The sequence below is a fragment of the Cricetulus griseus genome, assembly GCF_003668045.3.
Source record: "Cricetulus griseus strain 17A/GY chromosome 1 unlocalized genomic scaffold, alternate assembly CriGri-PICRH-1.0 chr1_0, whole genome shotgun sequence".
NCBI lineage: Eukaryota > Metazoa > Chordata > Mammalia > Rodentia > Cricetidae > Cricetulus > Cricetulus griseus.
This window is the reverse complement of record NW_023276806.1, coordinates 67,068,174-67,082,006: the sequence shown is the minus strand read 5'-3', so window position 1 is coordinate 67,082,006 and position 13,833 is coordinate 67,068,174. Positions and strand designations below refer to the sequence as shown.

General features: G+C 44.6%; 1 protein-coding gene across 2 annotated transcripts; it reads left to right on the top strand.

Moving 5' to 3' along the window:
• Positions 1–12,085, top strand: LOC100759999 (Fc receptor-like protein 1). Of its 2 annotated transcripts, XM_035451988.1 has the most exons (9): positions 1–31; positions 5,309–5,626; positions 5,801–6,085; positions 6,380–6,496; positions 7,518–7,542; positions 9,957–10,039; positions 10,247–10,318; positions 10,880–10,920; positions 12,014–12,085. In XM_035451988.1, exons 1-9 carry the CDS (start codon positions 1–3, stop codon positions 12,083–12,085), a joined length of 1,044 nt encoding a protein of 347 aa, XP_035307879.1. The 2 variants fall into 2 exon arrangements, with proteins under 2 accessions (XP_035307879.1, XP_035307880.1); XM_035451989.1 differs by lacking the exon at positions 6,380–6,496 and having other exon boundaries at positions 5,801–6,079.
• Positions 12,086–13,833: the final 1,748 nt, after the last annotated feature.

Below are 13,833 nucleotides of genomic sequence, written 5' to 3'. Positions count from 1 at the left end.
ATGCTACCTTGGCTCCTGCTGTGGATCTGTGGTGAGTTGGACAACTGAGAACGGGATCTGGGATGGGGATCTCAGTTCTTGAAAAGGTGTCAAGAATTATGGGACTAGGTTGCTGCCTGGGGATGCTCGTGTTGTCACTGTATCTCTGTCTCTGTCTCTCTCGCTCGTACACAGATATACACGTGAGCACCTGCACACACACACACACACACACACACACACACACACACACACACACACACCAAATTCATCTCTCAGTTCCGTTTCTTCTATCAACATTATTTCTTTTAGTATTTCTCACCACCCCTCCTCATTCCATTGTGCTCACAGTTCACTTTCTCTGGTTTGTACATCTGAAAGGCAAGCTTATTTTCCCATCATTGATAGGCCTCCCGCCACAGTGCTCAGATGCTGCAGTTCATCAACACCCCTTAGGGTGCTCTTGCATCTCTTTCAGATGGCACATTCCCATGTGCTTTAACTGTGTCCAAACAGGAGAGTGGTACATTAAACAAAGGCTTGCCTGACTACAGCCATGTAATGTGGGAACCAAATCACAGATGATCTTCAGATCTGCTGGAGAACTCATACCCACATCTACAGCCCTGTTTTTCCACTCATGGGGACCATTATCCCATATCTTCTCATTTCTTCTCAAATGTAATCCTTTTTGGTCCCATTTTATAACTTAATTAATACTTTATTCAAAAAGTAAAAACAGCAGGAAGAAAAGTCTCCATACTTCTACTGCCATGCCTACCAGCTGCCTATCTTGTCTCAAAGATGGAAGTCTCTGCTTACTCAATACCTTCCTCCTGCCTTAAATTTTTCCCTCCACTCCAGCTTATTCCTGTCAGTGCAAGAGCTTGCTTGGACATCTATTTTTTTTTTCCATTCACGCATCATCTCTTTCTCCCTTCACTCTGCTCTTGGTGACTGTCTCACTTTGATTCACTTCCCTGACTCTTTATTTTTTTAAACTTCATTTTTAGTGAGACTGGCCTTTCTGAAGCTCTTGACATTCTTTTCCCCAGGTGTTTAGAGTCGTGTTGCCTGAAGCACAACCAAAACAGAGAACATCACTATCTCATCAAAGATCCCTTCACACTCTCAATCTTGTCCCGTGAGCTCCTCTCTTGTTCTTGACCCAGGCAACTGTTCTGTCCTTCCGGATCTCTTTTTGTGAACTCACTTTAAGCAACCCTTTGTCCCCATCACTCCTTGGACATTGTTCTCGCTAATGTCATCCACACTTCCACATCACCCCAGCCAGAGGTCACTTCCATTTCCCACTTCCTTAGCCTTTCAGGGTCAGGCACAGTCGATCACCCCTCATGCAGGACACTTTCAGCTTGGTTTCCAGAATGCTCTGTTCTTCTGTTTTCTTTCTGCTTCTGTCTTGTAAGAGGAAGAGAGAATATCTGTGTCTCTATTATCTAGTGACAAAACCTGCATTTTCCCCAGAATTTCTCCTCCTTGACAATGATATCATCAAAAGGAGAGAATATTTGAAGAATTCTAATTCTTCTTTCTCTGAACTCAAAAGTTCTCTGATGGGAAGTTGGTAGCTCATGGGGCCCCATGCCTTGAGATGAAGACCTTTATTCCTCTTATTTGACTTTTGTTACACCTGGCAGTAGGGCCAGAGATGAAACTTGAAATTTTTAAGAGGAGGAGGGAATAGAGAATAAGAGCAGAGGAACAAAGGGACAGGCAGTTAAGAGCGAGGCTATCGTTGCGCCATCACAGAGACAAAGGTTACTGAAAATTACCTTATAATCATAGAAAGGACCATGTGTCTTTTCTGGATGATATAGAACATGGGGAAAGAAATAGAGAATGAAGAAAGGAATTTGGGGCAGAGGAGGTGGGAAGGATGGCAGAAGAAGAGGAGGAAGAGGAAGTTGTGGGGAAGGCACTGGAGAAGGAGAGGGTACTGTAGGGATAGCCCTTTGTAGAAGGTCAACTGTGTGTCTGTGGAACTCGCTGCTCTCATGGTTTCTTTTCCAGCTCCACTTTGTGAACCTACTGGTGAGTTGTTCTTCGAAGTCTAGGGAGTACCTTGTCACCTCAATCAGCACACCAGGCCTGTGGATGACTGAACAGCCATGCCTCTGCAGGACACAAACTTCAGGGACTTCTGGGAGCAGGCTGTGACCTGTGTCCATCCAGCTGGGTGAACTGGTCTGGAGCCACCTCAGCACAAGTAGGGAAATACAGTCACTCACACAGCGGTGGCAGAAAGTGTCAGAGATTTACTTAGAAGGAGTCTGTTCTAAAGAGGCCCCGGGTACCCTCTGTGTTCTTCAGCTGGGGGATGCACTCCCAGTGGCTGAGAAGATGAAGTCACAGAGCCACAGCACAGCTCTATAGTTAGTTCCCCAGCCACAGGCAGACTCCAACAACACTGCTGCCTCCTGCCATTTGTAGCTCTGCATTCTCTCTCTCTCTCTCTCTCTCTCTCTCTCTCTCTCTCTCTCTCTGTGTGTGTGTGTGTGTGTGTGTGTGTGTAGCATATGCAAATTTAATTGATTTTCTTACCAGAAGCAATTTTCTCCGTGAAGCTTATGCAAATCTACTGGGTCATAACTGATCTCCTGCACACAAACTATGAGCCACAAGGTTAAAAAAAGATTGCCTAGCGCACCCAGCAATGCAGGATCAGAGGTTCCCCCATCTGGGTTTCTGGGTCCCTCACTGGTATCCAAGTTTAACTCGTGTGCTAATGCTATGTGTGCTGTGTGCTTGGTTTTCCCTTTTCCTCTAAGCCCAGGCACTCAGTCACAGCCTACAGAGAAATACAAACCCACATCAAGGATGAGGAAATAGTTGGTTTATATGTTTCTAAGGAAATCTTTGATGCTTGAGAATTATCTGAAACAAGCTATGAACTACAAAGAAAAACCCCAAACTCCGCAGTGAGGTGTGTCTGGTTTCTTGCTCCTTGTCATGCTGGGCCTGGCAGGAGAGAGGCCTGTAGGTGCCTAATGCCTTTGTTTCTCAGCTCAGTTTCAAATGCTGTGAAGTTTATCTGAGGACCGAGATGTCCACAAGGAGAAGGTGCAGGGTATTCCATACTCAGGGCAGATGCTAGCTGTAGCTAACTGATACCTAAAAGGATCCTGCAAAAAGCCTTCGTGAAAGAAGGTTTGAGGTCATGGACACTGAACTAGGCATCACCGGGGACCCACAGGACTTGGTATTTTTCATCTGGTGAAGAGAGGAATAGTTTCTCTTGGGAAAACTATTAAAGTCTCCCAAATTGAGAGACTCTAAGAGTTAAACAAATGCCCAAAGATGCCATGGCATTTCATGGGCTGGTGGGACAGCGAGGAAGATAAGGGGAGATTGCAGCTTCAATCATCTTTACATAACTCAGAAATTAGTTCCTAAGACTCCAAAGCATGTATCCCTAAGACTTAAGGCATGGATTAAATTTTCATCTCATCTCATGGATTCTGCAGAGGTTTGTATAGCAGTTCTGAACCGAGGGATCTGGCTGTGAGGACGATAGGTTCAGGGAAATTCCAGGCAAGTGTCCTCCCTTTTCTCCATCAGGAACTGCAGCATGAGAGTCAGAGAAGAGTCAACAGAGAACTGACGCCCCTTCTTGTTTCCATGGTGTTGCTTTCATAACAACTGATTCCCCTGTTGTGTGTGTCTTTGAAAGTAATGTCATAGGTTAGGAAAAGGGGAACCTTTTTTTCTTATCAATATGATTTACAGCAAAGGTAAAAGAAATGAGCTGAGTTTTAGTTCAATGGTAGAACACTTGCCCAGCATATGTAACACTCTGCTGCCTTGATTCCAGTACCACCAAAAGAAGGAGGAGGAGGAGGAGGAGGAGTTGTTCTTGAACAACAACAAAAACAGGGGAAAGATAGAAGGAAAGAAAGAAGGGAGGGAGGAGGGGAGGAAAAAGAGAAAGCAGAGAGACAGAGTTTACTAGACCATCAAGCTTCACCATATCCAGTGACAGTCTTCAATATACTTGCTCTGATATAATTCTTAAAATTATGCCAGAAACAAACATACAAAAAAAGATAATGAGATCTAAGCCACAGTAAAGATTGCCTTCTAGAAGCTGGTGCCATCGCACAGGGTTACGGTGTACCAGAAGGAGCAGCCACAAGAGAAACTCGTGGCTATGAGGGAGGTGGTAGGGGATGTTGTATGTTCTTGAGGCTGAGAACACAAAAGATGCCTAATCAGGAACACTGCCCTGGAGTTTGTGTTTATGTCTTTTCTCTAGAGCTGTTCTCACGCCCTGTGCTAGAAGTCAGTCCTTCTCATCCTGTAGAGGGGCATTCCGTGACCCTGACCTGCAAGACCCAGGTCATCACACAGAGCCCACCTATTGAGCCCCGGTTCTGCTTCAAGGATATCAAGGTCCTTGGGTCAGGTTGCAGCAGCTCCCCAAAGCTTCAGATCCGCCCCATATGGAGGAAAGACCCAGAGCCTTACTGGTGCTCAGTAGAAGTGACAACTCCCAGTATCAAAAAGTGGAGCCAGGCAACCTACATACATGTGCAGAGTGAGTATCTAAGCTTGCTCTTCCAGTGTCAGGGGCTGGTTAGACAAGAGCAGGACAGGATGTCTCCCATGCTCCTTCCTGAGAAGGTAGATACTGGGAGGAACTACCAGCTGCCCTGGTGAAGTAACAAGAAAAGGCTTTATGGGGGGAAGTGTGTCAAGTAGGTTATTGGAGAAGAGTTTACGGGAGACTCTACAACAGAACTCCGATGCTTTAGCATCCTGTACCATGTGACTCGATGTCAGGGTCGATCATCAAAAGCAAATGTCTAGTACCTACAAAGGGTTGAATAGTCTCAAACTTGGTAAAGCAAAATCTACCCCAAACTGTAAAAACTTCGAACAGCTCACACATAGCAGATCCTACTCTAGTGCTTCATACATGTGGTGTAACTGACCTCTAGTGCTGCAGGAGGCGATGATAGTCACACATTTACAAATGGAAATTGGGTCTAAGAGAAATGAAGTCATTTGATCAAACACACACAGCAAGGAAGAGTGAAAGAGTATTCATAGCCCAGCAGTTTGATTTATAACTTGGGCTTGAAATCACTATAAGGTAGTAGAAATTATGTTATCCTGGGGTGGGAGATGACATCACATACTCTGCAGTAGTGGTAGTGTGCTTTTCCTGCTCTGTGACTATCAGCCAAATCTAAGACGATTCCAAGTCAGCAGAACTCCAGCCCCAATGTAAGCTATTAAAATTGCCAACTTAGCCAGCAGCCTCTCAGAGTCCCCACACATACTCCTCTCTGAAATTCTTTCTACTAAGAGTCCTCTTCATTATCTTGTGTTCCCTCAGGAATCCCTGTCTCTGATGTGAGCTTGGAGACACGGCCCCCAGGGGGATGGGTGACAGAGGGAAACACACTGGTCCTCATTTGTTCTGTTGCTAATGCTACTGGAAACATAACATACCTCTGGTACAGAGGTACCCTGGGTTCAAATCTGGAAACAAAGATACAGCATTCACTGACGGCGGAGTTTGAGATCATCAAAATGAAGGAAAGTGACGCTGGGCAATACTACTGTGCAGCTGACAATGGCTACGGTCCTATTCTCAGTGATCTGGTGAGCGTCACTGTCATAGGTAAGTGACACAGCTACCGAGTCTCACTCAGTCAGCATGTCCCACACGAAGCTCCATACTGCCCCGAGCTGCCTTTAGCGGCTTCAGTGGGGTTGAGCCTCTAGAGAACAGGCAGAAATTACGGGTCTGTTGTACCATCAAGGCACCTTTCTCTAATTGTTCACTGTTGATCAGTTCCAGTGTCTCGCCCTGTCCTTACGTTTGGGGACTCTGGAACCCAGTCTGTGATGGGGGACCTGCTGGAGCTTCACTGTGAGGCCCTGAGAGGGTCTCCTCCAATCTTCTACCAGTTTTACCATGAGAATGTCATTCTGGGGAACAGCTCAGCCCCCTCTGGAGGAGGAGCGTCCTTCAGGTTGCCCCTGACTGCAGAACTTTCTGGAAACTACTCCTGTGAAGCCAACAATGGCCAGGGTGCCCACCGCAGTGAGGTGGTGACTCTCAACCTAACAGGTATTGGTCATACTTTGGAACTCTCAAGGTCACTCTCTCTTCCCTAGCATCTTAGGAGAACATCGGTTTTTCCTATGGTGTATGTCAAGGGCTTCTGTATGTGATGCTGTCATGGGTGATATACATGAGAGGTGTGGAGAACGGAGTTCGAGTGCCTATCTTCTTCCATCAGTGTGAGAAGCAAGGGTTCTCTAGATAAGAAGGACACCCTCCCCCATCAGGAGCAGCCTTTGAACATAATCCACACACAAGATGTCTGTTTCCAAACTCAGCCCCTTCCTTACCGGAGTCTCTCTTCAGTGCCCATTGAGTCTGGAAACAGTCGTCTTACCTCAGGAGTCACTGAGTGGCTACTTGGCTGTCTTGGCCCCCTCACCATGGCGCTAATATCTTGCTACTGGATCAAGAGAAAAAGAGGTTAGTAACTTAATATATTCATATTGTGCCACTATCACCTTTTTTTCCTGAAACAGATCGCATCTGTGGCATGCATCCTGCAGACTAAGAACATGCCCTAGCTACCTTGCCAGTGTGTCTTCTCATAAACTTTCAAAGCCTGCTAAATAAAGCACCATTTTTAGCAAACTTCTTTAGTTTCACCAGCTGATATCTTGTTCTTCTGTGATTTAATTTTTATATAAAATGTAACTATTTTTTAAACTAGAGAAGAAGCAGGCTGGGTCTCTTAGCTGGTTAAAGCACCTGTCTAGTAAACTAGAGAAGAGGACGCTAAACTACTCACACTGGCTAGCTCCTGTTCCCAGTCAGTGCAGCCCTCTTACCAAGGGCATTGTCACATGCATTTCCTTCTCCCTGAAATACAATTCGCATCCCTCTGGGTTCTGATCGTTCCCAGATCTTTTCTACCTTGTGGATAAATTGTTTTTCTTCTGAAAGTCTCACCTGGTAACATAGCCAGCCATTGCCCTCCATTTTGGCTTTTAGGTTATTTACCTCCTTCTGAGTTTACCACAACCCATAGTTTCACGGGTGTTTATGTTTCACTGTGGGCTCCTAAGTCTCCACTGGGCAAGTTGAAGATGAAATTCAAATCTCACTTGAATTTCAAGCTTTTCCAACATCTTTAGACACCTCCCAGCTATAACCTGGCCATGGCAGAGCCTGGCTCTGGGACTCTGGGCAGGATAAGATTCATCAGGGTGGTTGCAAAATTCAAAGCAAAAGATGTAACAGACAGGAAGTCCCAAATCCTGTTTCTTGGTACTTACTGGCTTTGGGAAGTTGTCGGCTTCCAACTTTGGGATGTTGACTTAATGCTTCTGGACCTGAATAGCCTTAGTTGTGATATAAAGACTCTATAAGTGTCTACCAGAGGTCCATTGGGGACATAGTGGCATCCCAACTGAGCACAGCCAAGGCAGGCGGGTAGTGAAAGTAGGGTTCCACTGATACATGCTCTCATTTTTCTGCCTTGCAGGAAGACAATCAGATGATCCACTCAGGTGAGGGCCCTGCTTTCTCTATGTGCTGATGATGCCAAAAACTTACTTTTAAAAAGTTATTTTTTTATTTTGTTAAGATATTATAATTACATCATTTCCCCCTTCCCTTTCCTCCCTCCAAATACTCCCAAATGCCCCTCCCTGCTCTTTTTCAAATTCATGGCATCCTTTTCCTTTTGATTGTTGTTATATAGACATATGTACAAGTATATATACATATATGTATATATGTATACACACGTGTGGTGTGTGTGTGTGTGTGTGTGTGTTTCCAACCCTAAATACAACCTGCTCGGTCTGTATATTGACTGTATGCTTGTTTCCAGGGCCAACCATTTGGTATTGGATAACCGATTGGTACGCTGTTCCCAAGGGAAGAGCATATCTCCTGTCTGCAGCATCCTTCTATTGCCTGTAGTTCTTTGTGTATAGTCTTTCCCTGTCTAGTTTAATGTGTCTATTTTTGTTGTCTTTGTTGAGACAGTCATGTTGGTGAGACTTTATGGATGTAGCCTCTGACATTACTGGGAGACACACTCTCACAAGAAGCTTTCTGACCCTCTGGGTCTTACACTCTTCTCCACACCCTCTTCTATATTGTTCCTCAAGCCTTTGGTGCAGGAGTGTTTTGTAGATGTATCCACTGGGAATAGACTTCACAACTCTGCATGTTGACTAGTTGTGGTTTTCTATAATGGACTCAGTCTGTTGCAGAGAGAAGATTCTTTGTTGAGGGATGAATTTATCTATGAGTATAAGGACAAATATGTACAATGCAGTTAGGAATTATGCTGGTTTAGTAAAGTGGTGGTCGTGTGTTTTCCTCTAAGACTGATGACTTCACTAACCCTGAATACTACTATCCACTACTGAACCCTTAGGGTTATCATGCCACACTGGTTGTTGTGGTTCATAGGTGTCATCGCTGGGTAAGACTGTTGGTTGTTTCCCTCCTCAAGAAACTCGCATGGCACCTTCTGGTACCATGAAAACTTATAACTAGGATGTCCTCTTTCCTGAGATGCTTCCCTGTTTCTCTGCTCCTAAAACTCACTCCCGAGTTCCCCCATTGGCAACTTTGAACATTAATTTGCTATTTCTCTTTCATTAATTTTTTCTCCATTTTTTCTCTATTTCTCCATTTCTCCATTTTTTTCTCTATTGCTTCCTTCCAGTGCCTCTGCAGTTATCATCTCTTGATTTCTCTTGGTCTCACCACCAGTTTATCCATGTAGTCAGCTTGCTTACAGCAGAGGAAAAAGACCCTGTGACTCTATAAGTACTGTAGGACAGGTGAGACGTATATACTACAAGTCTCAGAAATGCAAGACAGAGAGTAAGAGACACCCTGGAAATATTGTTGGTGAGGCTTGTTAGAGGCTTAGAGGGGGGAAAGATTTCTAAAATGCTTGCGGGTTCCAAACTTGGCCTGTGTGTTTCCCACACCAATGATGACCATTCATTACACATCCCAGCGGTGTAGCATGTCCATGGCCATTTTCTTCTGTTCCTTTCTCCATGTTGCTTATTCTGGCCAACTGTCTATTTTTACTGAGATGAATCACTACTTCTTTACTTAGTACCATGCTCTGTTCCAAAGGACTAGCAGTTAGACTCCCTGGTAAGCAGACAGACAAATACAGACAAATACAGGGACCATGACTCAGTAATAAAGAATGAACTTCCAAGACACTGGCTTCTTCCCCCACTCTCCTGACCTGAGGACAAAAGCCTGGCAGCTTAAAACAAAGGCCTTATGGGATTTGTCTCCTGCCAATAGGGCCCTGCTGATAGACTGGCTCAAGTTCATGGTGCTATCAGGACACACTTACGCAACAGTTGTAGGCCAATCAGACATCCAGTCTTCTTCACCAGAGCAACCCCAGATGAAGGGAAGATGATCCTTCAATGACTTAAAAACAAACAAACAAAAAACAACCCTGAAGGAGAAGTCGGACTTAACCTTTTCGAGTCTCCCCTCTGCTTTGCTGAGGGCTTTTCTCTGTGAGCCTGCTGGATGTGTGTGCTTTCTCACCCCTAGCAAAAAGCCTTTCTTCAACTGTTGATTCTGTCTTCCACTATCTGCGGTGTTCACAATTTCTCTGCTTTTTCCTGCCTTTGAATTCTTTAACTGACAGAGACAATGGACCTGATCAAGATCCCTAGATGGCAACAGTGACATGTGTGGGTGAAATCATAGAGAACCTGTGCCCTGGAACATACGCTCTGGGGCAGTGCCACAGAGCCCCATCCTGCCCACCAAAAAGGCTTCAGCTTATACCACACAGCTGTACCTCCCAGGGGTTAATCTTTCCATGAATTAGTGTCCTGTACAGGACCCTTTCCTTCACATTTTACAATCTCTGACAGTCACACCCGGAGCATCTGGGATGGTGTGTGTTTTGTGCTTGCAGGAGCCCTCCTAGGCCTGTGCTCCAAGAATCCAACTACATCAACTCACCTGACCCAAGGCAGTTACAGTCCGTGTATGAGAACGGTAAGGCTTCCCAATGATCCGAGTCAACAAGCTGGAAAGGGAGGCTGTAGAGGGTGTTGTCTGCTTGCCAAAGTCAATTCTGCTGCAGCCTAGTCCCTCCACAAACAGGATTCGCCTGTCTTTGAGTTTGTGGTAGGAGATGGGTGTGGAGTAAGTGAAGGGGAGGGAAGAAAGGGTTGCTTCAATATGTCTCCTTTCTTGTTTCAGTGAATGTTGTAAGTGGTGATGAAATTTACTCACTCGTGTACCATACCCAGCAGGAGGTGGAACCAGCAGCCAGTAAGAAATGGAATGGGATGAATTTTTCTCTGACTTTTATCTGTCCCAGAACCAAGAGGATAGTCAATGCCTCTGTTTGGCAATATGGCAGACTTTGTTCTTAGAGTTGACTGTAGGTTATCACTATGGTTACTTTGTTCTGGAAGCTGTGTCAAGTAGAGCCCAGTGATGTTGTTAGGCTGGCCTAGTGAATGTTTCACACAGCCTGGTTTCAATGGCAACCCAAAGATGTCAGCTTCTGCCGAGTGGCCTACGCGGCTCTTGCAGCTGTTCACCATGGCCGCTGCTCTTATCCCATTCTATACATGGTAGGCCCAGAAAAGGAGAGAGGTATCAAAATGTCTCCAGTGCCAGGAGGGCCTATACACCCACCCACCCCAGGCTGCCCATTCTTCTGGGGACACTGAGATCATTGTTCATGCGATAGAAAGGAAGACAGGAAATGGCACTGGAGCTCAGTCTATGGAAAATAGGTCGGGGAAGAATCAAGCTATACTAATGGGAGGTTGTAAAAGACTAAATATAAGCGGACCCTCACAGTGCTTACTCATTCCCCCACAGCTCAACACATGAGAACACACGGGACAAGTGAGGTAAGCAGGGTCTTCACTGTTCTGTGTGTGCTTTCTCTGCTCCTTCTGGAGACTGTCTCAATGCTTTTCCATAGTATTTGGAGGAAGAAAAATCTTCCCACTTAGGAGGAAGAAAAAATACCACAGTTTCTTATCTACCAGCACAGTAGAGATAAAAAGCATTTAGTTATAGCAATAATCACCATATGAGGGAGTTTTGGAGGCTTACAGGTATATTTCCTTGAATAATGTGCTGGTGTGTAGTTCAGTCATGGTTTATACTTATTTACAAGGTTCTATTTATCTGAAAATCTCTATTCTAAAATACTGTTGAACTGTATGTACAGCCATCAACTAGTGCTGTGTAGCTAGCAATATGAAGTGAACTAAGTTAATACTGAATAAAACTAATGTTGCCTTTAAAATGGGCCTTGTAAAACATGCACGAGGCCATCCTAACAATAGCACTGGGATCTACTTGGCACAAACATGATTTGTATTATGAAAAATTCATAATTTATAACTCCTGAATAATTCATGATATCTGTGATGGGGGCTAGAGAGATGGCAACAGCTGAGAGCCTCACTGCTCTTACAGAGGACCAGAATTCAATTCCCAGCACCCACATTGGGCAGCTTACAACCCCCTGCCTCTCCACCTCCAGGGGACCCAATGTCTTCTTCTAATCCCCATGGGCATCTATGTTCATGCGTACACACACAGACAACACATATATGCACAATTAAAGAATTCTAAAAGCCATCCATGATGCTACAAAAGTACTTTTGAATTCCCACAAGTATCGCAGGTGCTTTGAAGTTTTATCCCGCATAGGGTGGTCTCAGGGCAGAACTCAAGTCCTCAGAAAACCTAAGAGCATGCTCAGTTTTCTTCATTCCGATATCTCTGAATGATGACTGCTCATAGTGGTGTTCAGCAGGGGCACCTCTGGAAGCTTCAGGAGTCACAGGCTCCTTTGACAATCCTGGCAGAAGGCCACAGGCTTCCAAGAGGCTTCTTTTAAGTTGGTGTGGTTGCACATGACAAAATACATCCAGGCTGATCAGGAAGAGGCACAGGGGAAGACATGTTCTTCTGTCTTCTTTTCTTTGATCCTTCCAGGTCTTCTCTGAAATCTATTCCAAGCCAAGGAAGATAAACACCGCATATATGGACTACGAAGACACTATGTAAAATTATGTGAACAGCATCTGTGAAGGGCTGGGAAAAAAACCAAAGGCCTGATGTGGTACTCAGAGGATGCTGGGGAAGGCTAGCTTGCCAGTACACCTCCCCCACATGCTTCCCTCCCTTTGTGAGATGGTTCCTTCACCTACCCAGTGTGAAGTCGGTACAAGTCCTGAAGAAAGCACACAGGAAAACCAACTTAGACCCAGAAGCTGCAAGGATTTGCTGATGGCATCTGATTGTTGCCCATTCATGTTGGGGCATGACAAATTGCATGCTAACTTTTGTTTACAAGAGGAAAATTGTATGATGAAAACAACTGAGGTCTTGGAACAAAGGGACTTAGAGTGCACCAAGTCCAACACCAGTGACATTGCAGGTCTTCGGTGGAGAGAGAGCTTTGCTTTCTCTGTACACATATCCTGTCCCCACCTAAAATACCTGACTCTGTGTACTTTAAGTCACTGTCATCAATTTAGAATTAAAGCACAGTTGCAAAAATTTTACTGTGACTCCACTTCATTTTAGTGATGTGTGTGGGGTCTATAGGCTAGTCTAGATCCTCTCATGATTATAATAGTCATTGAAAAATTCACCAAGTTCTGAGTTTTGAACTTGGGGCAGCATTTAGACTAACTAACCTTTATGAATATATAAATACAGTGATTCTTCTAGAATTGTCAAACTTTTTGAAACCATGGCCATTTGGCCTGAAGCCTGTTTTAATTTTAAATCAATTACATATTTGCATTTATATATTAAAACAATTTAAAAATAAGTAAAGTCTTTTGCTATGAGATACCACAAATGCTAACCACTGCAAAAAAAAAATGTATCCTGTATTTCTCCAGGTGGTCTCTGTTTGTACACAAACACTTACTCGTGCATATAAATACTAGATAATTAAAAGCATAGCTACTCAAGTAGCTGAAACATGCACAGGAGTGAATGTATATCTATCATGCTACTTCAAAAACTGTGGAGTGCTTTGATGTGTATTTATATCATAATAGATGTATTTTTCCTTTTACATAGTAGTAAATCTTGAAGGGACCAGCTCCCCATTTCGGCAGCCATAAGAGCCTAACACGTGCTTGTGTGACCCTGCCTTGGTCACTAGGAGGTCAGATGCCTGCCTCGTGGCAAGGAACCAATCAGAAGTTAGCTGGTGGTGCTATGCTTTACGGCTCTGGGTGTGCTTTATGGACAAGTGCACAGCAATGATGTGCAGAGCATAGAAACCGCCCTATGGGCCTATGGGCCATAACAACCAGTTGACCAATCAACACAGGGCAAGTCCTCCAAGCCTGGAAGCACATCAATCCCGGGCCTGTGCGTACCCCTAGGCACTCCCCTTCCACTGCCCTATAAGATCTCTATCCAGTAGCTTCGAGGTGTCTTCCCATCCCCCCCCCCCCCCCGCCATCTGCCATCCACCATGGTGGATGGATGAAAGGCCTGAGCTAACATGGGGTTAGCTCGTTAAACAACTGCAATAATAGACTCGTTGCTTTTGCATCAAAAATGGGCCTCTTGGTGATTTAGGGATTCAGAATTTGGGCACAACAACCTATATAACCTAAAACTGGTTGTTTTACTTTTTTGATCATCTTAACTTTTTTTTTTTTTTTTAAAAAAAAAAAAAAAAAAACAGAACCTTGTTATGTGATCAAATTTGCCTTGATTTTGCGATTCTTCTGCTTCGGTCTCCCAAGTACTGGGTCTATGGGCATGTGCCACCAAAATTCTACTCG

Excerpts from the sequence above, each read along its gene's own strand:
- LOC100759999 (XM_035451988.1), top strand. The coding sequence starts at position 1 with ATGCTACCTTGGCTCCTGCTGTGGATCTGTG. Across the intron at positions 32-5,308 it reads GCTCCTGCTGTGGATCTGTG|AGTCCTCTTCATTATCTTGT; the intron begins GTGAGTTGGACA and ends CTTTCTACTAAG. Across the intron at positions 6,086-6,379 it reads TCTCAACCTAACAGGTATTG|TGCCCATTGAGTCTGGAAAC; the intron begins GTCATACTTTGG and ends GTCTCTCTTCAG.